This window comes from Telopea speciosissima, chromosome 7 (assembly GCF_018873765.1).
Source record: "Telopea speciosissima isolate NSW1024214 ecotype Mountain lineage chromosome 7, Tspe_v1, whole genome shotgun sequence".
In the NCBI taxonomy this organism is placed as follows: Eukaryota; Viridiplantae; Streptophyta; class Magnoliopsida; order Proteales; family Proteaceae; genus Telopea; species Telopea speciosissima.
In genome coordinates this window covers 66,681,659-66,708,538 of record NC_057922.1, presented here as the reverse complement: position 1 = coordinate 66,708,538, position 26,880 = coordinate 66,681,659, and the positions used below count along the sequence as shown (strand labels likewise).

At 39.4% G+C, this 26,880-nt stretch overlaps 1 protein-coding gene across 1 annotated transcript; it reads left to right on the top strand.

Moving 5' to 3' along the window:
• Positions 1 to 221: 221 nt before the first annotated feature.
• On the top strand, positions 222 to 25,015 carry LOC122667646 (AT-rich interactive domain-containing protein 4-like). Its single transcript, XM_043864014.1, has 16 exons — positions 222 to 648; positions 745 to 1,255; positions 1,356 to 1,547; positions 7,522 to 7,575; positions 7,769 to 7,857; positions 8,314 to 8,590; positions 8,679 to 8,735; positions 9,322 to 9,353; positions 11,302 to 11,437; positions 11,599 to 11,772; positions 13,160 to 13,798; positions 14,410 to 14,547; positions 14,667 to 14,765; positions 15,934 to 16,034; positions 16,584 to 16,674; positions 24,529 to 25,015. The coding sequence occupies exons 2-16, from the start codon at positions 1,103 to 1,105 to the stop codon at positions 24,625 to 24,627; spliced, it is 2,331 nt and encodes a 776-aa protein (XP_043719949.1). The 5' UTR covers positions 222 to 648; positions 745 to 1,102; the 3' UTR covers positions 24,628 to 25,015.
• Positions 25,016 to 26,880: the final 1,865 nt, after the last annotated feature.

Genomic DNA, 26,880 nt, shown 5'->3' with positions numbered 1-26,880 from the left:
ATAAAAAGGGCTTTAATATTTTATATGCTTTGTTTTCGTCTCTCGCTTTCTAATTTCTATTTGTTTGTTTTTTTGGATTTGTTTCGTTTCCTTCTCGGTTTGTCAAAAACCCCAAGATTTTAATTTTAATCCTAATCCCTCACCAGTGTCGCCACACCCACATTCTCTCTCCTCTCTATTCCTTGATTCTCTTTTTTTTTTTTTTATTTTGCTCTTTCCCTTTGTTTCATGCTTTGTTTTTGTTTGACCTGGTTGATTTGGGCGTGCGTATTATGTTTTGTGACAGCAGGAAAACTGACATTTACTTAACCAATGTGAATTTAATTTTAATTTTAATTTTTGCGAAGTTGAGTTTGTGCTGATATTGCGGGTGGAGGAAGTGAGAATTTTTATTTGACGACGTCCTTTCCGGTTTTTTTTTGTTGTGATTTTTAAGGGGTCTAGGGTTTCCTTTCCACTTTACTTTTCTTTATCGACGAGCGTTTTGAGTTGGGAGCTGCGGATCGTGTTCTTCTCACTTTGGTCGTTGATTTTTCTGATTTTCTCATCTGGGTAGTTGCCTTTTCGTGGTTCTCTCCTGGGTCGCCTTTTTCTCCTGCTCTTCTCGTCTGATGCGATTGTTCTTCGAGCTTCTTCATCACTCATAAGGTTTGCTGATTTCTCCTGTTTTCTTCATCTGGGTAGGTTGGTTTCGTCAACTTGGAGTTGTTCTCAGTTATAATTCGAAGTTTTGAACTCACTTAGGTGCTGCACACGGTTCTGTCCAAGTGGGCTTTTGATAGGATTGTTAGGGAATCCTTAAAGTTTTCCCATTGAGAGCGTGGTGGTGGTAAATGTGTTTGGAAGGATTATGAAGTGCTTTGTCCCAGATTTGGCGTTTTAGCTCGTGAGATTTTGGTTATTCTCACCAGGACTTATTGGTGCCGTGATTTTGTTCTATGGTGCTAGTAATTGGGAGGTGGTGGCCTTGATTTTGGGTTTTTGCAATGGTACCGTTACGCTTCTGGTTTTAAGGTTTCAAAGCGCGGCAACAAGTCTAACTAATTATATTCGGAAGAATATTGCTTCCTCTATTTGGATTCGCTCAGGGCTGCCATGTATAATGATGTTTCATGCTCAGGGTTCTTCAAAACATACGTGTAGTCTCCTTGTAGTTCTCTGTGGAAAGATCCCCGATTATAAGCAAAAGGAGGAGAATTCAGAGGATCACCCAAAATATCCCTTTCCAGAGCTTGTCTCTTCTGGGCGTCTAGAGGTGGAAGAACTAGTACCGTATTCTCAGCATTTGCTGATGCATTTTTTCAGTTGAAATCTACAAGTCACAATAATCACCCACTCTTTCCTTGTTAATGCAGGTTCAAACATTGACAAATCCGACAACTGATGAGTTCCGTCGTGTTTTTGATTCATTAGAGCCAAGTTTTGTCTACTTGAAAGGAGAGCAACTTTCAAATGAGGAAGAAATAGGCTCTCTGGTATGGGGTGGCGTTGACTTGTCAAGCCCCGAAGCAATATCTACAGTGTTTGGTCCAACATTACCCTCTACTGTAAGTGATTTATATGTGGCAGTGACATTTACTTTGTGTTTATGGGATTTTCTTTTTGTCTATGGTTTTCTATTTCTTTTGCTGCTTCTGAATCTTTCTTTGATAGGGTTAACGACTAGAAGACATCCGAGACCTTGAAGGTCTATACTGGTTTTCTTGTAAATGCTGATATTGTTCTGAAAGATCGTATATAAACTGACCCCAAACAGTAGAGAACTTTATGTGAAAGCACAATAAGATAAAATTCAAGTCTTGGCGGATTTACTGTTTCTCACTCTGCAAATTCCACTTCCCCCCCCCCCCCCAAAAAAAAAAAAAAAGGGAAAAAGAAAAGAAAACCCATCCAGATGAAGTTGGGATTCAATTCCAAGACATGGTTTTATTAAGCCACTGTCTTTACCAGCTGATCTAGCTGGCACCTTTGATTCCCTTTAAATTTGATGCTGAGTACACAACAATTAGGTTTTTCTACATGAAAAGATGCTCTATGGACCACTATGGTCAGATGATTGCTAATTATAACTTTGCTTTGAACCGTTAGATTTACTGGGTTGTGCCTCCTATTGGATGTTATGGATCGGGAATTGTGGAAGGTAGGAAGTTAGAGGAAGATAGCTAAGGAGAATTAAGATGTTATAAAATTGGAGACAGTTCTGACTCTTGGAAATCTCGAGGGACCCCCAAAATGGGGAACAGTTATGAGAAAGGGGAGGGGGAATCGGTTAGTTTAATGTGCCTTGTTATAGATATTCAAATAGATGGGGAAAGATGGAAGGAAGGATGATGGAGTTTCTAAACTTCTAGCCGAAATAAAATCTAACAAAGAATAGAAACGAGAGGATTGCAGAATATAGGAAAGAACTATAAAACAGAGCACAATCAATAATCTCAGCAAACAAATCAGATAGGTGTGAAACTCGATGGACCTGTTCTGCAGGTAGAACAAGTCTGCAAAGTTTGATTAGATTCAGACAACAGTTTAGCAGTATTTTCAGAAATCCTACTGTCTGCAAAGTTTGATAAGATTCAGACAACAGTATAGCAGTATTCTGTGTAATCCTGCTGTCACTGGGAAAGAACGAAAGCAAGAACAGAATTGCAGCAAATTGACTATCAGCACCAGAAATCAAACCAGAAGATTTGGAAACTATTAGAATGTAGAATAACAGATCAGGTCAGGCCTAAAACCTGTAACAGATCTTGAAAATTAATAGCAATACAGGTCTGAAAGTCGATTAGGAGATTTAGAGCTTCAAAACAGAACTTCAGAAAGAACTAAACTAGAGAGGAATTGAATCAAACTGAAGTCAACTAGCAGCAAGGATAAAGAACTCAGTGCCAACATAGGTTTCAACCAGCCAGAAACTGAAATTTGGTCGAAACTGGTTAAAACCTAGTATTTTTTGGGCAAAACTCGACATGTGATGGGCTGGTCAAACTGGTCCAAACTACCGTGTTAAGATATGTATCACAAGTAGGGGGTTTGTCCCTATCGTGATTACATAGGCTAGTTGCTATTTCTTTGCTATGTTTCCTACTCTAGGTTAGATTCTCTTGTTTTTGTTTCCTTATTTGATTAATTTCCTATTTTCTCTGCTTGGCTGACAAGGAATTAGTTTCCTTTTCTAATGTAAAACTTTTTATTGATTTTACTATAAATAAGACAAGGGGAGAAGAGACCACTCTCATGTTACTGAGAGCTAACATAATCAGCTGCCCTTTCTTCTTCTCCCTCAATCTCTTTTTCTCTTCCCTTTTCTATTTCAGTTATTGATTACAGGTTCTGGGTTTGTCACATGGTACCAGAGCAGTTACCAGTAGCTGTTTTGAGAGTCGTTTTAAGTTCTCTTGCTACTGGTGAAACCCTAGTTCATAGAAGAAGAAAGAACTAGGGTTTCGGATGGGTTTCGATGAAGATTGATGCTTTAAATGAAGCCATACCTGTTACTGCTGATTACTCTACCCTGCTGATCGAAGAACGAGGTTTGTCTCCATTTTTTTCTGGCTCGTGTTCCGCTGGGCTCTGTCTATTACTGAAGGTTGAAGACGAAGGCGAAGGGAGAAGGCGGCGATCTGTTCATTTATAGTTTGGCTACTTGCTGCTGAACCGATTTGCTCCTATTGATCTCTGTGTTGCAAGATTTGGTGATCTTTCGATCATATTTCCATTTTCCAGTTACTGCTCTTGGAGTTCTCTCCGTCGTTCCATAAAGTTCCACACCGTCATCTGAGTCGCTGTTCTGGGTATGTTGCTGAAGATGGTAATGTCCCCTTTGGGTATTTGTGCTTGCTATTGATAAATTCCCTGGTGTTTTGGTGTTTCAGTCGATTGATCGAAGAAGATTAATATACTACTGGTTTTGGTTCCATGCTTTCCGCCTCTGGTTCATGATTCAATTTCGCCAGATTATAGCTTTCTTGGTCGATGGTTGGGAAATACTCCAACATCAAGTTGAAGTCGATGGGGGTGTTGGGGTTTTGGTTCACAACTCCTCACGTTACCTATTTCAAGAACTCTTTTTCTTGTACTTTATTTTATTTCCTTTATTTTGTTGCCCCTTTGTTTTCTTGGACGATAACATCTATGTCATCTTTACTTTATCTAGTTTCCATATTTACCCCTTTCTTCAGCATTAATGTACTCATGTCCATATTTTATCATCTTACAAGTTTACCCTTTGGCCTCCGTTTTTGCTTATATTTGAATTCCTCTAAATTACATTCATGCCATTTCCCTTCTGTTTTGCTATATTTACAGTATTGCCATTCTTCTCCTTTATTTACAAATATCCCCTTGCAAAATTCTGGTTATTTACCAAACCGCCACTAACCCCTTGCATTATTGCCTATTGTGTACTTGGGTGGGTCCATACTGAACTCAATTGGGTATTTTGTTCCGGTTTCTGCATTACTTGGGGATTGCATGCAGTGATTACAGAATTGCCATTGGACTTATATATTTACCATATTATTATTTGGTGGGCCCGATGATATCAATTTGGGGTTCCAATTTTTGAAGATTGGTATTTTGCATGGAGATTGGAAATTATTTTTTGGGATCGTACTTGCGTGGAGATTATTTCTACCGTGAAGGGATGAATTGGAAATTATTAGGATCTTGTTGCAGTGCTACTCTTGATTATTGGAATTTTTTTGTGATGCATCATCCTTTGAGATGCTGCTTATTGGTGGTCACTATTTGTCCACGTGTAATGCTACACGTGAGAGGGAGACTAAAGATTATAGTCTCGTACCTGCTATTGAAGATTATTATTTTCTTATCTGCTCAAGTCATCAACTCAAAACTATTTTTATTTGAAGATTACTATTATTTTGTTCGTCCTCAACAACAATTTTATCTGTTAGGATGATATTCAACAACAATTCATATTTATTTGGTCTACAACAACCTGATGTTGTCTGGTCCGCAGTAATCTATACTACCTATCTGGTTTGCAGTAACCTATACTGCCTAATCTGGTCCACAGTAACATATATTGTTTATCTGGTCTGCAACAACTTAATGATGTCTGGTCTGTAGTAACCTATACTGCCTATTTATCATTGAAATTTTTATCTGAGACCTCTGTTTGGGGCTCTAAATCTGCCTTTGTTTGAGCAAAATACTACTTAGTACTTACTACCTGCCTTCTTTGAGAAGGGTTTTTGATGCGCCGTTGGAAGCTGCGCTTTTATTTTTCTTTGGGTTGTTTGGGAAGATTACTACCTACTACCTGCCGCTTATGATGTAGCCGTTGGATGCTGCACTTTTATCTCTCTTTGAGAAGATGACTACCTACCTACTACTGGCCTTCTTTGAGAAGTGTCTTTGATATTATTGTTGCTGCTATGATCTTGTGGATTGCGGTTCGTGTTCACTGCCGCCTATTTTACTCGTTGCTGATTGAATTTGTTCGACACGAAGGTTATTATTTACTGAAGTTGTTGATGATTGGTTTGCTCGAGTTAGTACTGCTCCCTGATTGATTGAAGTTCTCATTGTGTTCATTGGCGTCTGCAACTGCTATTCAAACTGGTGCTGCTTTTAATATCTATTCGTATTGTTCCAAGCTAGAGCCCTTGATATGTATACTTTAGCTTGAGGGGGGAGTGTTAAGATATGTGTCACAAGTAGGGGGTTTGTTTCTATCGTGATTACATAGGCTAGTTGCTATTTCTTTGCTATGTTTCCTACTCTAGGTTAGATTCTCTTGTTTCCTTATTAGATTAGTTTCCTATTTTCTCTGCTTGGCTGACAAGGAATTAGTTTCCTTTTCTAATGTAACTTTCTATTGATTTTATTATAAATTAGACAAGGGGAGAAGAGACTACTCTCACGTTACTGAGAGCTAACATAATTGACTGCCCGTCTCTTCTTCTCCCTCAATCTTCTTCTCTTCCATCTTCTATTTCAGTTACTGGTTACAGGTTCTGGGTTTGTCACATACTGAAACTGGGTTGGTTGAAATTGGTCGAAACTTGGTATTTTTTGGTCGAAACTGGTCAAAAACTATCAAAATTTCCGAAATATTGTCGAAACCTGGTCGAAACAGTAGTACATATAGGTTTTGTCTCAGAAACTTGGGAAACCGAGATATCTCAGTTGAAACCACTGGTTTCGACCGAGTTCTTCTTCCATGACTAGCAGGATAGGCAGAATCAAACAAGCAAAACAGATTTGGAAAACTCAACAGAATAGTATAGCTGCAGGGTAGTAAGTTGAGTTGATCTGACCTGAATCTCAATAGCAAGATTGATAGATAGAAAGGAGAGATAACAGGCCAAGAATCCCACCTAAGCCTCACCCAGAATCCATTGAGTAACAGCACTGAATCCACAGAGGTAGGTCTGAATTCACAGCACCAAAATCATAAAATGAATACTTCATTTCTTCAAATCATGGGGATGGCCTGTAGGCCAATACGTTTACTTATAGCTTAGTCTTTAGTCCTTTAATCCAACCAGAACTGATTATAATAGTGTAGAAACCAAATCTGATAAAGAGAAGGGAAGAAGGAAACCAAACAGAAACCGACTCTAATTTCTAATCAACCAGACGGAAGAGGTAGAAACTAACTAGAAAAACTGAAAATAATAAAAATTACAAACCAAACAGAACTGGAACTAAAAAAAACCTAATCCAGTCTGACTAATGATAATTATAGCAATTTAAAAAAAAGGAAAATAAGGCTCCTTAAAAGACCCCACAATTGTACTGCTGAGTAGGCAGGCTGATAAGATAAGATTCCTGCTGTAATCTGGAATCTTATCTCAAAAGCAGAAGCAGAAAAGGAGCAGGAATTGCAGGCTGTCATGACAGAAGATCTGTCAGATTGCCTGACAGGGCTGGTTGTCATGGCTGTGATGGCTATGAGACTTCTTCCTTCTCTGGTACCGTTGCAGGAACTTAGTTTCTGCATCAAAGCACTTATAGAAGAGAAAAAAGGTAAGGTTTGAAATGTTATAAAATTGAAGACAATACTGACCCTTTGCAATCTCAAGGAAGCAAAGAAAAAGAAAAAGGAATCTCAGCTTGTCATTTAGTTCATATTAGAGAGAGTGTTTTCTCTCCCCTGATATGTTCTTAGTTGTTAATGTAGCCTTTTCTCTGTATGTCTTTGTCCACCTTCAGTCTCTTGGATGCCTAGATAGTTGATATATACTTGTTTCCCCCCCCCCCCCAACACACACACACACACAAAAAAAGGGGGTGGTTCCATGTCATGAGCTGATACCAAGTTTCGTTTTTAATATGAAGCTGTGAATATGTTGAAACTCAAATGCAATAGAAACATAATGGCCTTTTCATCTAGACAATGCCAAAGTTGGGGAATGGTAGTTCGAAAAAAGAAAGGGAGGGGTGAAGGGGAATATAGTACACATGCCTATAGTGGTTATGAGAGTTCCACAATTTTTGGTAAGTGATTAAATAGTTCTGGAATTTGATTTGTTTCATCGCCAAATTTTGGTTTAGGTTTATTTGGAGGTCCCGAATGGAGAAAAATTGGCAGAGGCACTTTACTCTAAGGTAATCCAACTCAAGAAGTTTCAAAGCATGTTTCTTGTTTTTCTGCTGATAAAGTTTTGACCATGGTGCTTTAGGTTGAATAACAAATTATATCTGTGAACTGAAATCATAGATTATATAATTGCTTTTGCATGCTCTGCAATTTCGGCATTCTATAGAATCCATCATTGAAGCAATATCTTTCTGCTTGCAGGGTGTTCCATATGTGATATATTGGAAGAATGCTTTTTCTTGTTATGCAGCCTGCCATTTTCGCCATGCTTTGATTTCAGTGGTACAGAGGTATTAAATGTATATTGCATGGGAAAGTCTGGTACGAGGGGGTTCCTGCTGCATCATGGATAGTTGAGGTTAATGCCTGTCCGCTTCTTGGATGGGCCATAGCCTAAAATCGAACTATTGGATTATCCTTTAGTGATCATAGCCTAATATTGAACTACTGGATTATCCTTTAGCGATCACAAACTAGGATTGGACAACTGGATAGTTGTTACTGTTTGATTTTATGTCTCGATTAATCTGAAAGATTTCACCTATTGAGCAGTAAGGTTGTCCATTCTAGGTATTTTCAGGCTATGGACTGGGTGACTGTGATAGGTAAATACATGTTGAGCTCTAAGATAGAGGAGCACGTCAACATCCATTCTTGGGGTTCAGCATGTATTATGTACTTACTATTTATGTTGGAGGAAAACTAGTGATCATGTTCTTATTTTTCCCCCTTTTTGTCGGTGGCAGTTCCTGTAGTCATACATGGGATGCATTCCAGCTTGCAAATGCATCCTTCAGGCTCTATTGTGTACGAAACAGCCACGTTTTGCCAGCCAACAGCCATAAGGTTAGTGGTAAGCTGGGACCTCGCCTACTTGGGGACCCTCCTAAAATCAACATTCTTCTTCCAGAAAAGGATGCAGCGGAAGAGGAGGAAGGTTCGACTGGCTCTCTCCCTGCTATAAAAATATATGATGACGATGTAAGCATGAGGTTTCTTGTTTGTGGATTGCCATGCACATTGGTAAGTTGGGATAATTTCTTAATTCTATCCTATATTTGTTTTTTGTTGGTGGAATAGTATTCAATGCTTACAAATTCTTTATTTGCAGGATGCTTTCTTACTAGGATCTTTGGAAGATGGCCTCAATGCTCTGTTGAGCATTGAAGTAAGTATTATTCTAGAGTTTTTTGGATTCTTGCAGTAGTTAATTAATGTGGCCCTAATTAATGTCTATACCCATCTTAATATTTGAGGACTTTGTTGTTCCGAGTGCTGCATGACCATGCCATGTTCTCTCCTGTAAATGTTTTTTCTATAGAAATCAAGCTCTGGTAGTTCAACAAGTACTCGGGAAGAGGAACTAAGAAGTTGCTTTACTAAACTCAGCACAGTCCTATTCTCTCTTCATTCTCTTCTGAGCGGAGTTTGGAGTTTCGGATGGTTATGATTTCTTGGCTGAATATTAATGTATTCTTGTCTTTATTCTGGTCATTATTTTAAATCCCATAATCAGGATAGCTACATCTTGATGTAGCCTCACTTTTTCCAAAAATGACTTGAATAAAGATACAAAAAATTATGCTTTGATTTTTTGGTCCAATATATGTGATTATTACACCCTCTTGGATCACTGACTAATTTATTTTCTTTTTAATATTACTTTTGGCATTATTTGCTTTTTTTCTTTAATTTAAAATTTACAGAAGAATACAAGTTCTTATTGTCTCAATTCTTCTGTGGTGTTGTTTCAGATACGGGGGAGTAAACTTCATAATCGGGTTAGGTATGTTGTTGCTTTAAAGCAATTTTCTTTTCTGTTAAGGGGAGGGAAGCAATGTTTCATTTAACACACAATTTACATGCAGAATTAATTGCAAGTGGGTCTTTTAAATTTTTAGTTCTATTTGTCTGAGTAATTTATCAGTATGCATGCACTAAACTATGATTCAGTAAATCTATGAATGCTACAGTCTTTGCAGTATTACCCTGACGTTAGAAGAGTGGGGGAGTGAAGAGAGACCTATTCTTCTTAAGATTATAGGCAAATAAAATGTTCTAAACTGTGGATCTCCTTGATAAAAGCTGTGTTGGTGGGGTGGGGGCTTTCTCTGCATGGGTGGTAAGGTTTACCAGTTGTAGCATGTAAATTTCTTGGTGTTCTCTATTAAAATCGGTCTTAGATTGTTACTGCATAGGTGTATTTCCTTGGTGCAGAATTTGTTGGGTTTTTCTCTTCAAACTGATCATAGGTTGGTGCTACAAAGATCTATTTCTTTGGTGCATTGCTTAATAAAAACCCTTCGGGCTGGTTTGTCCTCAGGGTTGTTTTTTCTTAGCCGTTTCTCCTTTGCAATAGGCACCCTTGGGTGTCAATGAAGAAACTTATGGACATTTTTCCTTGATAGCAATCTTGTGGATTTTTTTTTTTTTGGGGGGGGGGGGGGGGGGGGGGGTGGGGATGGTGGTGGTGGTTAGCATTAGGAGCAAAGCTGCAGAGAGTATTGACCAGTTTAACAGTGTTGTGCACTACTGGTATAGTAAATGGTCTCTCCAGGTATGAGTTTTGGGTATTATCTAATTCAAATTTGAGTTTTGGGTTTGTTAATTGCCTAGAAAACTGGATTATATACTTTAGGCCATGTGGGGACAGTTTCTTAGATAAGTCATTCATGCCAATATAAGACAATTATGAGCTTGAAACATGAAATATTAAGTGCATAAAATGATATGCAAAATGTCCAATGAACTAGGTCAAAAGGGCATGCAAATTATTGACTTGATTACCATGGAGTTTCTCATTGGGTGATCGCTAATACTTTAGTTATTTATTCTTTTTGATAAATAATGATCTCTCTTGCTAGTTGCTACTATCAGCTACTATCAGGGACCTAGCTTTTTGGTTGGGAACATCCTTATGGGTTTTAGGCTTCATGACTAATGGACCGATTATAATGTTTTTGGGGCCTCTCCTCCATAGTTATCAAGGCGACGCCATGGCGTCCAGACTCCTTGGTCGCCTTGGATGCCTTGGGCGCCATGGCGGGCGCCTTGCCGCCATGGCAGTGTCACCTTGCTTTTTACCCTCTAAAACGCCATGGTCGCCTTCCCGCCTTGATAACTATGCTCTCCTCCATGTGGTGCCATTTTAACTTATTTTTTATGGCATCTCCTTGGAGGGTTTGGTGTTCTCTGCTACTGCTGGAGCTTTCTCGAACTAGGGGTTATTCACAGGCATTCTAAGGTCCTTCATGGAACTTTGTAGCAAAGGGCACACCTCATCAGAAATATGTTGCACTGTGTCTATTAGGAACATCTTCTTCAAATTGGTGCTTTGACTAATTCTCGAGGGGGTGAGCTTGTCAAATAAGGTGTGTGAGGGTTATTTGGGAATGGTATGTTAGGTTGATCATTTGCTCTACTTGATTGTCTTGTTATGTGACCCCTTTTGGGTTTCTATGTCTCCCTTGTTAATACATTCTCTTTTTGTCTAATACTGTTTTATGTAATTCTATTCATTGAGAGTGTTATAGTGAAAAGGCTGTGTTCTTCTGACGTCAAGGGAATGTATGTAAAGACTCTTTCTAGGGTGATAATTACAATGATTAGAAGAGCATTAGTTGATGGATATCTGTATGCGTAACGGCAACAGTAATTGCTGATGAAGTCTCTGTATTTGCTCTGAATAAATGAAGAAATTTCTGCTGATGGATTGCATCATTTTGCTTTTCCAGTGCCCCACCACCCCCTCTTCAGGCTGGGACATTTTCTCGTGGTGTTGTCACCATGCGATGTGATTTTTCCACCTGTAGCTCTTCTCACATATCACTTTTAGTCTCTGGTAGCGCACAGACTTGTTTTGATGACCAGGTAACGAAATTTGCATGTGGGTATCAATTGAAAGATAATTAGATAAAGTTCAAATATGGATTAGCGTTGCTGTACTGGACTTCTACCCTTATTGGGGTTCCTAAAGTTTATAGATATGCATGGTGATATTATTTTATATTTTTTTTGTTATTGATTTTCAGCTTTTGGAGAATCATATAAAGAATGAGCTTATTGAAAAAAGTCAACTAGTCCATGCATTGCCTAGCTGTGAGGAAAACAAACCACCTCTCTCTGAGCCTCGGAACTCTGCTTCAATAGCTTGTGGGGCCACTGTATTTGAAGTTTGCATGAAGGTCCCAACATGGGCTTCACAGGTTTGTAATTCCTATGCCTTCTCTTTTTATGTTTAGATGATCTATAACGAATTAAGTAAACTGGAGGGATGCCTATCAACTGCAGTAATCTAATGTTGGGCAACGTATGTTTGGCTGTGGGTTAGCAATTGCCTTGTTGACTAGTTGTTGTTCAATAAGCCAGTTGCCCTATTGAATTTGAAGTTTGCATGAAAGTTAAGATATGGGCTTCACAGGTTTTGATTCCTTCTTGGCCTTTTCTCTGTTTGGTAATTCTGTTATGGTTGTCATCTAGATTTGTGCTAGTCAATTCACTTGAGTAGTTGGGACCGTATCAGCTACATTTAAAACTAATCTTGGTTGATGTATGTTCGGTGGTGGTTCTGGTGGATTGGCCATTGCCCCAGTTGACTGATTGCTAGTTGATATGTCAAAGCACTTCCGTATTTTACTTAGACAGACTGAAGACCATTATATTAAACAGTTGACCTCTTTAGTGGCTGTAAAATAGTAAATCTCAACCCGCAAACCTTGAAAAGTCAAATGATCCCTTCATATGATGGTTTGAAGAAACCTAACAATGCTTAGCTTCATAGTTGTAGGCGAAGCCTGGGCGCCTTGTTGGTATCACCTTAGTTTTTGACCCCCTCGACCACCTTGGGTCGCCTATACGCCGTGACAACTATACTTAGCTTTGTTGCTCGATAGTAGATTTAGCTTTAATCAATTCTTTCCTGTGAAGAACTAGCATATGCATCCTATAACATGTAAACATTGTTTTGTTGTTGCTGACTGGGCTATGCCTAGTGATCACTAGTTGAGGACTTGTATTTGGAGGCTAAATGCCTAGGTGTTGCATGGCTCCATTGCTAAACAAGGGTTACCGTGCATTTGGAAGAACTTTTTTTTTGTGCAGTCCATATTTCACATTTGGCTCAATAAAAATATTGGTGTGATTGTTTAATTGGTTTTTCACCTTCTGCAGGGGGACACAGTCCCAAGTTCTCATATTTGATCAAACCACTGTTTCTGGACTTAAACTCTTGGCATCTAAAAGTATGGTAAATAATGGTATAACAGGCCTAGTGGTTTCTTATTTTTACGAACTTCAATTGTTTCATTGAAAGCGAGGAAGATTTTCCTTTGAGACGGCTTAAAGATTCCAGAGCAAAAGGTAGTTCATGTGAATGCTATGACTGAACTAACTAATTAGGATTGACTTGATGAGTTCAGTTTCTGCCATCCTTTCTATTTGAATCCATGACAGTTGTTTAACTTACAAGCAGTCTTATTCAACTTGCAAGAAACACTTATTAACCCATTATGTGGTCCTTATGTGATGGATTGGGTTGACCAAACACGCTGTAGTTAATATTTTCAGACCTTATATTGTTGCACATTTTGGCAGGTCTTAAAGCAACTGGCACCAGATGTTTCTTACCGTAGCTTGGTGACACTTGGCATAGCTAGCATCCATGGATCATCTGTTGCTTCTTTTGAGAAAGATGATGCTGAGCGCCTCCTATTCTTCTGTACAAGGCAAGGGAAAGATCTCCATCCGACCAAATCAAGACCTTCTAATCCTCCAAGATGGTTGAGATCACCTGAGCCTGGCCGGAAGAGATCTGAACCATTCCAAGGAACAACAGATGTCATCCATAGTAGACTGGTTGCTGAAAATGGAGCTACTTTCACAAAAATAGAAAATGAAAATGAAGAATCCAGATCAATAGATGAGGTCAGCATGCCTTTAGTACCTGTTCGACAGAAATTGAAAATTGCTGCTATGAGGCCCATTCCTCACACTCGTCAGTATAAGATGCTTCCCTTTTTGGGAATTCCTGAGGCAGATGGGAATGATGGAGGACAGACAAAACCTAACTTAGCAATTGTTCCCTCTGCAAAGCATAATTTTGCAGGGCCCACACCTGCCACACATCGGAAATCATTTTCAAGCTCATATCAAGCTCAGCAGATTATTTCATTGAATCCCTTACCCCTGAAGAAACATGGCTGTGGAAGATGTCCAATTCAGGTTTGCTCTGAGGTGAGTTGTTCTGGTGCCATTTCCTCGAGTAGTTTAGAGTGACTTGGATGTAGTTCATACTACGGTGTCAGATGCCGTTTTCAGGGAGATCTAGCATGATTATGTCCCACTTATTGTGCACCGCTTTACCATGAATGATAGACACAAAAAATAGCATATGTGCGGTAATTAGGAAGAAAAAATAGAAGACTGTGATGTGTTATTTTTGCAGGTTCCCCTCCTGAATTTTGTTTTATTATATTTAATAATGTGTTTCGCTTGTATACATTGAAATTCATTCAATCTTAGCCCTTGAACGAATCGAAAAGAAGTTATTATGTCAATACTTGAAAGAAAGAAGCAAGCTTCCTTGCTAATATTCTAGAATGTGGCAATATGCTGGGTGTACAGTATGGATCTTTATGATAATCTAGTCAGTGGACTTTTCATAAATGTTTCATTTCACATCTCTTGTCAATTAAATATGCCATTTATGCATAGGTTTGGATCATGTTTATTGGGGTTGCTTTTGGCCCTAGGATAGCTCCTAGGTTTTTAGGTTTATCGTAATTTTGGAACTTTTTTCTTTATTTTTTAATTTGAATTGTTCTCTCCCATATTCTTAATTGCAGGAGGAATTTTTGAGGGATGTCATGCAGTTTCTAATCCTTCGTGGTCATACTCGTCTTGTCCCTCAAGGTGGGTTAGCAGAATTCCCAGAGGCTATACTCAATGCAAAGCGTCTTGATCTCTATAACTTATATCGAGAGGTGAGCACTGGTGATGTTTTGTTGGTCTGAGGGTGATATCTTTTTTCTTCAAATGTGATTTGATTTTCTTGTGATATTGCTTTAACATAAAAAATTGTAATATGATGGAGCTGGTATAGGTGGTTTCAAGAGGAGGCTTTCATGTTGGGAATGGCATCAACTGGAAAGGCCAGGTTTTCTCGAAAATGCGCAATCACACATTGACTAATAGAATGACAGTATGTCACTCGCTTTCCGTGGATTGCAGGGTTTTTTTTTTCCTCGCAGCTGCTAGTGCTAGGATATTTTGTTACCACAAGATCCTGCAAAACAAACAATTAGACCTATGTTGTGCTCAGGAACCTTAGTTTTCTTTTTTATAATATGATTTCTTGCGTTATCTAAGAATTGTATCCATCTATTATAACTATAATAAGTTTCTTTAATTACACTGCAACTAAACTTGTCTTTCAATTCTTCTCTAGTGGACTTTTATTTAAAATAAAGATTGAGTGTGAACCTAAATAAATGTTGAGATTCCACCAGTTTATCCTACGATGGTGCTTGAAACCGTATGAACAACCTAAAGAACTACTAAAATAGTGGACTGTAAATAATGGCTATTCAATGGTTTTCTTATAAAATTGGCTAAATATTTCTGTTTCCCTTGGGGTCAAAATGGCATAGTTGGCAATTTTTTGAGAGGAATCTGTTGAAATTGGCAAAATATTTCTGTTTTCCCAGGGGAAATCAAATCCCCCAGCCATAATTTCAAACATTGTTGATTTGGGTGACCAAGACACTGGCTTCCTTCACAAAATAAAGATTAAATCACTGTGGTCTGCAGGATGACAGTGGTCTTTTTGTTCTTACAATCTACTGTGTGTGGCCTTGAAAAGCTCAACTATACATTTTAATACATCTCTTTTGGTTGTATACTAACTGTTTTCTGTTTCCCATCCCCTGCAATTTTTCAGCTCTTTCTGACACCTGCATCTCATTATTTCTATGCTTCGTTCTTAACTTTATTTTAGTCTCGGCCTAGGCTCCTGCGCATAACATAGTTGTCAAGGCGTTGCCTAGGTGTTCAGACGCCTCGGTCGCCTTGCGTCCAGGGCCCCTCCAACGCCATGGGTCGCCTAGACGCCATGACAACTATGGCGCATAATCTGTTAAAGTTGTCACTGGAGAAAAGAAATGAGGCATTTTATTAGTTATTATGTTGCATGAGGTCTGCTAGCCATTACTTTTTTGGAGGTTTGTACAAAGTCATTCAGGTTTTTTTTTGATGTGCTTATTTGCAATTTATTGTGTTATTCTAGATTTAGCTCTAGCCTGCTGTTGACTCCTTTTTCTTTGTTGAGAAAGGAAATCTCTTAAAGTCTGTAATCTTTGTGGTTGCACCAGGGTGTTGGGAATACTCTAAAAAGGCATTATGAGACATATTTGTTAGAATATGAGCTGGCTCATGATGATGTAGATGGAGAATGCTGCTTGTTATGTCACAGGTCTGTTCTCTCTCTCCCACAACCCCACAAGATCAAGGGAAGAAAATACCTCAATCAATCTATCTAGATTTTATCTGTCTGGTATGGGGTGTAAAGCATGGATATCTTTTTGCCATCTACCTGAGGTACATTAATAAGATCCCCAGTACTTGAAACCATATTTGCTTGCTATTCAGGGAGCAGGAAACTTCTCCTAAGGTCAATCCAGAGGGTACCTGTTAGGTGGTTAGTTTATATCCTCATCAAAAGGTTGTGGTGGTTGAACCAAGGATGCAATACACATTATTGTAGGGGTTTTTAATAATTCAGCCTTGTGTACTGTACCCATTCCCCTTGAAATTATGCTGACTGGTTCTTCTAGAGAGTTCTCTACAAAACTTTGAGTGGAATCAGAACATGGGATAGGATTTCTGGACTGGCCAGTTCATTCCACTAGTTGTCTCAAATGAATTTTGGGCTGCCTAAAAAATACCTTTAGCCATGCTTCCGTGTGTGTGTGTGTGCGTGTTGCACTTTGCTAACAATGGGGTTGGTGCATCCTTTTATCAGTAGTGCAGCAGGTGATTGGGTGAATTGTGGCATATGCGGCGAGTGGGCCCACTTTGGCTGTGATAGACGGCAGGGCCTTGGGGCTTTTAAGGTACGCTGCACATCTCTGTACTTAATCACTATATTAAGTCGTATTTTCCAAGTCTGTCCAGAAAGTTTGCTTTCTTGCTGGTTCTCTTGTGGGACTGCATAGATGAATATAATTACATGTCTTGATTATATCTGCTGCCCCTGTCAAATTTCAGTGGGAAGACGGTCTGGTTTATCTAGTTCTAACATGTTTCCATGTGGGGCCTGTAAGTTGATATGGTATGTCATCGTGGGTGATTCTTATTTTCCCAGGTTGAATTGCTGGTTTTGTGATTATGCAAGAAACTAATGTAATAGACTGTGCCTGTAGAAGCGTAATGTGACATAGCAAGTTGCTGGTTTGGTCTATGTCTCTATGATTGTGATCATGCAAGAAACTAATGTCATAACCATGATTTTTTCCCAGGGTCGAGACGAGATGGCATACGAAACAAAAAAGTACCCCAACTCGCTCGAGATCTTGAGAGATCTCGACCCAAACTCCTTTATATGAGTGCCAGATCTTGAGATCTCGCCGTCGGTGGGAAATCTTGGTATACAAACACCTATCTATGCAAACCTTGGTATACAAACACTTATTTATGCCTAATATCATTTAAGTAAATGAAATTGTATTTCGTTTACTTAAGTTATTATTCATAAATAAGCAAATATCCCCTTATTTGAATCCAATAAAAATAGTTAAAAAATCAAATTCCAAAAGAAAAAAAGTCAACCCCCCCAGTTCAAGAACAAAAACTGGATTTTCGGTAGTAGGTGCAATTTTCAACTTTCTAATGTTGGGGTTTTTCTTAAATCTTAAAATTCCATAAATTTTAATATGGTAAAACATTGCTAAAAACCAAAAGTGCGATAAAATATTCATTTGTTTTGATTTCCAAAATATATTTCATTCAAAGCGATTTTGACAGCATTCACGCACACCAAATTAAGTTTGACCGGTACATAACTCCTTCTATATAAATCAGATTTAAGTAATCTTGGATTTGTTGGAAAGCCCAATCCGGGTTTTTGGTCCAATAAGGGTTGGTAGTAGTTAAGTTAATCTATGTCTTTTATTTGTTTTGGGTAGGATACGTAGGAGATAGGCTAGATATGTTGAACTCTATTTTAGTTTTAGAGTTGGATTAGGAGATATAGTTTGATTGCAAGTTTTTTTTTTTGGATTAGTTTTAAGGGACACATTAAATACACCGCACCGCACGCATCACGCCTCGCCACGACACGACACTATTCGAATCAACTCGACTCTGTGCGTGCGTGCGTGTGTGAAAAAGCACCCCGGACCCCCCGACACATGTGTGAAGGGAGAGTCTCTCCTCTAAGGGGCTTACGATTGCAAGTTAGTTTTATTAGTTTAAGTTTTACATTTCAATTAGGACTCTTTTGTTTTGTGTATTTATACATTGTAATCCAACAATGGAAACACAGATTGAAAATACAAAGTGATATTGGGTTGCTCCTCTCCCTCCCTTGCAACTCTAAGTTCCTTCTCAGATTTCTTCCTCTTTCCTAATCGACCCTCCATCAATTTAGTATCGACCATCCATCAATTTGGTATCAAAGCCAAAGGACCCCTCTTCCTCCCCATCAATTTCTCTCCCCTTCCTTAAGGTACGAGGTATGTTACCCCTAATCCCTTCTCTTCCTATTGTCACTGCCATCCCCTGCAACATCCTGCCGCAATCCCCCTCCCTCCCGATTACTGCAACAACATCCCATCTTCCTTTTCTGCCCTCTGTAACATACCCCCCCTTCTAGGGTTCGCCAGTAAAAAACAAAGCAAGAGAAGAATTTTGAGGTAGGAAACCCATCGAGCCTACCTAGTTTTCATCGCTGTAGTTCGAATCCCTCCCCTCCGGTGTGCCTGATTTTTGGAGTTGAGTTCCCTTCTATCCAGCTCTGAGTGTCGTCTCCGCTGGTGTGTTTTCTACCGTGACCAAAATTGAAGATGATTGACCTTATTCGCAATTGTCTGGTTCGTTAGTTGGAATCGATCCCATCTCCCATGCTCGAAACTCCAAGTCGAGGGCCTCTCTTTGTCGAACTGAAATCCTTTCCCACTGGTTCGACCCCAATGTAGAAGATGCTGCCCTTTTCTCCTTTGCTGGCTGGTTTTTTGGTGTTGTGAGGTAGGAGACGGTATCCCCTTCCCACGATTCCCTTTTGTCTCTTTTTTTCTTTATTTTTCCCTTGTTTCCCCAAATTGCCACTCTATTTTACCTTTATTCTGTTTTACCCTTTATTTAACATTATCCTTTTATTTTAATTCCTTTTTAATCCAATTACCCATCTAACTACTTGGGTGCCCTTTAAGATTCCCCTTGTTTATAATTTTCGGCCACCATCCTTATAAACTTCCGTTTATTTACTGATTTGCCATTAAGCCTTTGTCTTAAGTGTTCTCTTGCTATAGTGGGCCCATAGTGATTTTAAATAGGAGTTCTGAACCCCAGGATCTCCACCACTTTGGAGATTCTATCCATATCTTAACCATGGTGGCAATAATGAGATCCTCCAACAACTTAATTCTTATAAAAATGAAAGCAGGATGGAGATTGCCAACCTTATAGATCGTGTTGATACCCTCAACACAATTGTTAGTTCCATCCAGACAATGATAGCATCCATGTAAGCTTCTATTGACTGACTAGTGGCTTCTGATAAAGCCAAGGATCCCATGCAGTCTGGGGATTCTTCCAACTCCATCCCACAGGGTCCGTCTCATGGTACACTACCTCCACCACCACCACCACCACATCTTGTACAACCACCACTATATGGAGTTGGTTGATATGATGATCCTCTTTATGCAGCTGAAAGAGACCCAAAGCTGGATGTCCTTGATTTTTATGGGGATAACAACCCTGAGCAGTACCTTGACTGAGTTCACAGTTTGGAGATCTTTTTCATATGGTGCGGGTTGACTGAGGCCTAAAGATATTATTTGCAAAAGTTAAGCTGAAGGGTATGGCTCGAGTCTGGTGGATGAAGCACCAACAACAAAATCAGAATCAAGGAATTGGGTTAGTCACTCCTTGGGTTGAGATGAGTGAAGCCATGAATCAGAGATTCTTGCCTACCGACTACAAGCAGTGCATGCACCTCAGGTTTGCACAGTTGAGAAAGGAAAGCATGACAGTTGAGGAGTACATCGCCAGGTTTTACTATTTAGCTACCCGATCTGACTTTGAGTGGAATGAAGAGGTATTGGTGGCATAGTTCTATAATGGTTTGTACCCTCAGATCAATGCTGCATTAGCATCCAGTAGAAAGCCTATGATGGAGGATGTTGTAAAGTAGACTATCAGGTAAAAGAAAGTATGAAACGGCCATATCTTTGGAAAACTTTCAGAGAAAGGTCCAAGGGTGATAGTTTCAGTCAACAACAATCTTCTCCATAGGGGAAGTCATTCAGCAGGCCACAGGTTAGTGGTTCTTCTATGGCACCTTTGAGGCCAAACCACCCTTATTCTCCGCCTTGGCGTGTTTCGATAGACCTCCTATGAAGCCACGGGCTGAACTACAATGCTTCCATTCAAGGGAGTACAAATATTTTCTGCTTAGTGTCCTAATTGTTTGGCTGCTTTCGGTGATAAAGAAGAATTTATGGCTACTACTTTGGAAGAGACACAGAGAAACAACCTAGTACTTCTAGAGCAGGACGCAATTGTGAACCTAGTGAAGTCAATGATAGCGATAGTGATGGAGAGTCACAACATAGTTACATTTAGGGTGTCAAAAACTCGGCCATCCCGACCCGGCCCTAACTCGCCTTGAGCCTTGACAGGGCTGGGCCGGGCCTGTGTTCCTGCCATGATCGGGCTGAGTTTAGTATTTTCCTGGCCCTAGCAGGGCAGAGCTGGGCTGAGCCTCGGTTGAGGCCTTGGTCTTGGCAATACCAGCCGACCCTGTATGCACTTAATAAATGTGTCGGACCCTGTATGCACTTAATAACCCACTAGTGCATTTTAAGGTAAATGCACTTAATAAATATAGGCTTTGTTAAGTGGGCTGGGGCTATGTGAATACATCATATATATATGTTTAGTGGGTTGTGATGGGTCAATCAGGGCCGGGCTGGGGAATGGTTGGGCTGGGTTGAGGGTATGCTTGGTCCTGGCAGGGTCGGGCTGGGCTTGGGTTTTGGTTAAGGCTGCCAGGGTTGGGCTAGGGTTAAGGCCAAGACCAGCCCGTTGACACCACTTGTTACGTTCTTTGTCTACTTTTGGCTACACACAATGTTTTTGACGAGGATGATTGACGTTGTAATAGTATTTTCCAGGCCGGAGTGAGATGCAATAGTTTGTTCACCATGGTAAGCGATGGTGGTAGTTGCACCAATGCCGTCTCTAAAGACATTCGCAAATTCGGTGTAAAGACAGAGCCGCACTCTAACCTCTAAAAACTTGCATGAGTGAACAACACTAATCTTAAGATCAATGATCGATGTTTGCTCACATACTCCATTGGCGGGTTGGTTGATAAAGTGTAACATGATGTCCTACCCTTAAGGGTGTGTCACATCCTCTTGGGGCATCTATGGTTATTTGATAAGAAGGCTCAACATTATGGTTATGACTTATGAGAACTTTTACTCCTTCAAACTCGATGGATTCAAAGTGAAATTTCTCCCAGCTAACGACCTTCCGGCGATCAAGCTTCAGCGAATAGCAGGATCTTTTCTACTTCAGCATGTTAAGTCAGATGGTCTCCTCTGTCCTTGTCCAAACTCGACGGAGTCGAGTTCTTTTCAGAAGAGGAGAGTTGATGTAGTAGCACTCGACTAGTTGGACCAGCATGACCGGGTTTAGAAATCCAAACCCAAATGGAATCTGCCGAATCCGGGTATTTGGTCCAATAAGGGTTGGTAGTAGTTTAGTTAATCTCTATATCTTTTATTTGCTTTGGGTAGGATACGTAGGAGATAGGCTAGTTATTTTGAACTCTATTTTAGTTTTAGAGTTGGATTAGGAGATATAGTTTGATTGCAAGTTAGTTTCATTAGTTTCAGTTTTACATTTCAATTAGGACTCTTTTGATTTCTGTCTATTTATACATTGTAATCCAACGATGGAAACACCGGTTGAAAATACAAAGTGATATTGGGTTGCTCATGTAAGAGTGTGGTTATGTGAGTCTCTTCCTCCCCAGCAACTCTGAGTTCCTTCTCTCTTTCCTAACTGGCCCTCCACCATACTTAGAAGACATTGCTTTGCTTTTTCTTACATCTTGTGTTGGTGATTTCTATTTTTGACATCAAGACTGATCGCTTGTGCAAGTGGAAGTCTTAAAAGATAGCTTTCTTTTAAGGCAGACATGGTATAAATTCTATTAAGCTTTTGGTGGTGTGAATGCTGTCAGTGGGAACCACACTCATGTCTACCTACACATGGCTGCTTTCTATGGAAATTTATTTATGGGTAATTTACACATACCACCCCTGAGGTTTGATGAAAAGATATTTTCACCCCCCAGTTTTGGAAAATTCTGCGTACCCCCCTGAGGTTTGCAAACGGTAACAAATAAGCCCATTCCATCAGTTCATGACTAACACTGTTAAAAATTAGACTTGAACTGACTGAATTGCCCTTACAAGAAGAAAAAAAAAAAAAAAAAAAAAAAAAACACCTGCAGCTCATCTTCCCCAATCGATTTTGGGGAAGATGAGTTGCAGGTTTCAAAACCCTTTCAACCCTTAAGGAATTTAGGGTTCAAATTGGGAAAAAATCCCAAATCAAAACCCTTTTGCGCACTCACTAACATCAATCAACACTGAACCATTTCTCACATCAATCAAAACCCTCTTCACCCATTTACTACCTCTTCTCCTTCTTCTTCTAAATCCTCATTGTTTCCATTTCTCACTTTCTACTTTTCTTCTAGAAAGTACCCTTGCAAAAAAAAAAAAAAAAAACCTGCAACTACTCATCTTCCCCAAAAAAACCTGCAACTCCCATATCTCAATCCTCAAGCAAACCTACCCTGAAACCAATCAAATTGGATGGAAACTGTAATGGATTAGTTGAATCAACTGATACACTATCAACCTCTTCTTTGTTTGGTTTTAATTTGTTCTTCTTTTCTGGGTTTTTGTTTGATTTTTATCTATCAATCACAAATTCTGGACTCTTGATTTTTTATTCTGATTCTCTTCCAGTAGTCAATAATGGAAGAAAACGATACCCGAGGATTGACACCTGGGAGCTTTGCCCTCCATTGCCGGTGGATTTCAGATCTGGAAACTATATATTGGAGAGTCCTGCTCCAATATCTCAAATTTTCTTAAACTTCAGATATATAGTTTCCAGATCTGAGTTTATATATAGGGTTGGAGGACCTTGATTTTGGCTGTGATGACGTTGAGGGGAGAACTCAAGAAGCTATTAATACTCTATGCATTGCATGAGGACGAAGGTAGGAATTTAGTGTCTAGGAAAAACGCCTGGAGCAGGGGAAGCAGCAAAAGGTATCAATTTGAGAACTCTCCAGTTTCAGTGAGCGAAAGGAAGCAACCAAAGAGTACCCCAGACTCCCCAATTCAATATGCAATAACTGTCCATTAATAAGAATGAATAACACATTACTTCTGTACAGCCTAATATACAGTTCCACCAAAATAAACAATTTTGATAGGATAATGTAGTTTACCAGAAGAACAAAAAAAAGGATAAAGTACAGTTGCCGCTTTACATTCTTGTAGGTAATTCATCGAAAACCTTATCTGCAAGCGCCATCAATCGCAATGTAACACTCTTCTTATCCTTGAAACGGAACCCATCAAGAAAGCTCTTGATGTCTGCCCTGAAATTTGATTAGGTTTTAGAAGAAGGAGAAGAGGTAGTGAAGGGGTGAGAGCTGAAGGGGTGAAAAGGGTTTCGGTTGCAGCAGTCCTAGGCGACAGCAAATCTGGAATTTCAGAGCTGTCTGAGACAGATATCTCAGAGATCTTGGATTCCATGGTGTTCCCTACAAGGATACCTGCAACTCATCCTCCCCAACAATCTTGATCGAGTTCTGCTTGAATCGAGCAGTGGACGGCGAGGGTATTGGTAGTTTGTTCCATACCTGCAACTCATCTTCCCCAAAATCGATTGGGGAAGATGAGTTGCAGGTGTTTTTTTTTTTTTTTTTTTTCTTGTAAGGGCAATTCCATCAGTTCAAGTCTAATTTTTAACAGTGTTAGTCATGAACTGACGGAATGGGCTTATTTGTTACCGTTTGCAAACCTCAGGGGGGTACGCAGAATTTTCCAAAACTGGGGGGTGAAAATATCCTTTCGTCAAACCTCAGGGGTGGTATGTGTAAATTACCCTTTATTTATTATTGTTCCTAACTCTTTGTGCAAGCAAATTCTTGAGGTTTCTGTCTTTGTAGATTTAGGTTCGCTTTTTGAGTGCTCTTACTGGGTATTGGGTTTGATATTAATGATACTAAAGAAAAAAAGAGAAAAAGGAAGGGTGTTGGGGGGGGGAGGGGAAGCCTCCTGTGCGAGGAGCTGCTGATTCTGTTTTGGATAGTTCATCTGCCCCCTCCATCCCAAGAGAGAAAAAGAGGGTTATGCTGAGTAACTGAACTGAAGTTCGCATATGCATGCCAAATGGTGGTTGGTTTTGAACAGCTACAACTCACAACTAAGCCTTTTCTGATTTTATGTAATCGGGCTACATGGATCCTGTTTTGTTTTTCCATTCAATTCTGTTTGAAGCTATGTCCATTTTCAGCCCAAAGCCATTCCACTTCCCAATTATTTTTCGATCTACCCCTTGGTTTACATGGTTTTCACTATCTTCAAATTATGGCACTAAGCTATATAGACATGTATATCTCATTATTAGTTATGTGGTGATGGCAGGACTATGCCAAAACGGATGGCCTGGAGTACATTTGTCCTCACTGCAGCATTACAAATTTCAGGAGCAAACCACTGAAAACTACGAATGGATTTGCCTAGGGTCAATAGTTTCAAGGCCTGTGTAATCTTTTATCTTTCATTCTCTCTATATATATTTTTTTGTTTTCTGAGGCACAAGAGAACCCCAACCTGTTCTGGGGTCAGTTGTATTATTGTTCTTCTCCCATTGTTGGATTGTCACAGGTTTTTAGGGAAGAAAACGGAGAAAAGCTCCCCACTTCCCCAACACCCCCATGGGGAAAAAAAAGGAAAGGCATGTGTTAAAGAGTGCAAATATATGAAGAAAAGCCATTGTAGAGTATGTAGCCCCCCTCGAAAATCTGTAGGATGGATGTAATAGTCTGTGGTTTTTATTTTTTTATTTTTGCTTTTAATTCCATTCTTGTTGAATGGTCGGGTTGATCTTTTTCTAATACATGATTTATACATATGATGAAAAATGGTCGGGTTGATCTTTTTCTAATACATGATTTATACATATGATTAAAATTGCCTGCATCTGTCACAACTCTTACAGGTTTGATATCTAATCTTTGGTGATGATATTAGTTGTGTTGCAGTTGGCAGTTGCCACCATGAGCCTTTTTCCCTTATTACTTCAGGGTTTATAATGATCAAATGACTACAGATGGCAGAGATGGATTTATTCCCTATCCAATGGTTAGAGTGACTTCTGACCGACTCTTGTGAGCTATTTTTAGGTAAAAAGGATACTACTCATTGAGACTCTGTTTCTATCTTCTGGGGGAAATATTTCAAGGGGATTACATAAAAGCAATAGAAAATATTATTTGTCAAAAAATTCTAAAATTACTATAAGGTAAAAGGTTCTGCACACGTACAGTGTGCTTGAAATGGATTTCCTCCAGCCGTGGCGGGAGCTGGAGTGTCCAGCCCTGCTAAACGACAGCAAAAACAGGGGTGGGCTGGTCATTTCACAGGTGGGAAATGACCAACAACCCCCCCTGTTTTTAGGGTGGTTTCCGAGCGCTGGAGGACCAGATCCCAGTGTCCCTTCCCCCCCCCCCCTCTCATAATTTATTTTTCTCCCTCTAGTCGATTGTTCTAACCCCACTCCCCTATTTGAAGATTTGAAAGGGAATCCACCGTCGCCCGAATTAGTACACCGGCAGCGGAGGGAACCCTCTTCCATTACTAAATTATAATATAAAATTTTGAAAAAATTCAAAAGCAAACAGATAGTAAAAAATGCAAATAAATTTTGTGGGCACAGAAATTTTTTTAGAACTCATCGACTGCAACTTTGTGAGGGAAATTGAAGCAGAATTCCAAGATCTCAGAGAGCATTCACTGATGTTAAACTGATGAAAGTGATGATCTGCAATCTAAGAAGAATTCAATCACCTGATTAAGATTATCAATCTTTAAAGAATCTCTCACGTTTAATGGAATGTACATTTCACATATTGAGCAATCTGCATGAGATTTAAGTTCTTAAATGGAACTATGATGATTAAGCTTAGCAGGATGAGTGACTGGAGGAATGGTGGGGCGTGAACTTCTGTTAAGGTAGTGTTTAATATGCATTCTCGAAATAGATTTTGGGTCTCGAATGTATTCTAAAGCAAGAAATAAAAAAAAATCGGATATCAGAATTCGTTCTAGACCCAGAATCTGTTCCGAGAATGCATAGAAAAAGCCAGCCTTGGATTTATGTGATTGATAATGAGATGGAGCAAAAAAAATCACTGGGAGGTTGTGTTATCTGCTGCTTCTATGTAAACTGTTGGTTAAGTAGATTATCATTTAAGAAACAAATCTACAATACAGATTGACCGATCAGGAGAGGCATCCATGGCCTTGGGATCTCTTTTATCTGCTATTTGATATCCAATATCTATTTAAGTCTTTTTGGAATGTAAGTATTATTAGACAACCTAGAAGTTTAATTCTCCCTGTTTATAGACTAGCTACGCAGGCAAGACTTTTTAATTCTGCTGAACTATGTATGATGGATTGTTTCAAGTAATTCAAATTATTTTCCTTTCATTAAAAGAAAAAAGAAAACCCAACATTGCTTGTAATACATCCATTCAGCTTCCTACTTGTAGCGTTAGTAGCTAAATTGTGGGCTATGCTACCGAGTGATCTGTCCACCATCTTAATACTAACATAATTCAGTCTTCTAAAATATATTGCAAATAAAAGAGTGGTAATAGTCTCCCATGACAAGGTTTGTCCTCCGGTTGCATAAGCCACTGTACCATTTCTGCTGAATCTGTTCATATCTCTTCTCTTTAATTTCGTATCCCAACCAAGGGAAGAGTTTAA

Excerpts from the sequence above, each read along its gene's own strand:
- LOC122667646 (XM_043864014.1), top strand. The coding sequence starts at position 1,103 with ATGATGTTTCATGCTCAGGGTTCTTCAAAACATACGTGTAGTCTCCTT. Across the intron at positions 7,858-8,313 it reads TTGATTTCAGTGGTACAGAG|TTCCTGTAGTCATACATGGG; the intron begins GTATTAAATGTA and ends TGTCGGTGGCAG. Across the intron at positions 11,773-13,159 it reads TCCCAACATGGGCTTCACAG|GTCTTAAAGCAACTGGCACC; the intron begins GTTTGTAATTCC and ends ACATTTTGGCAG.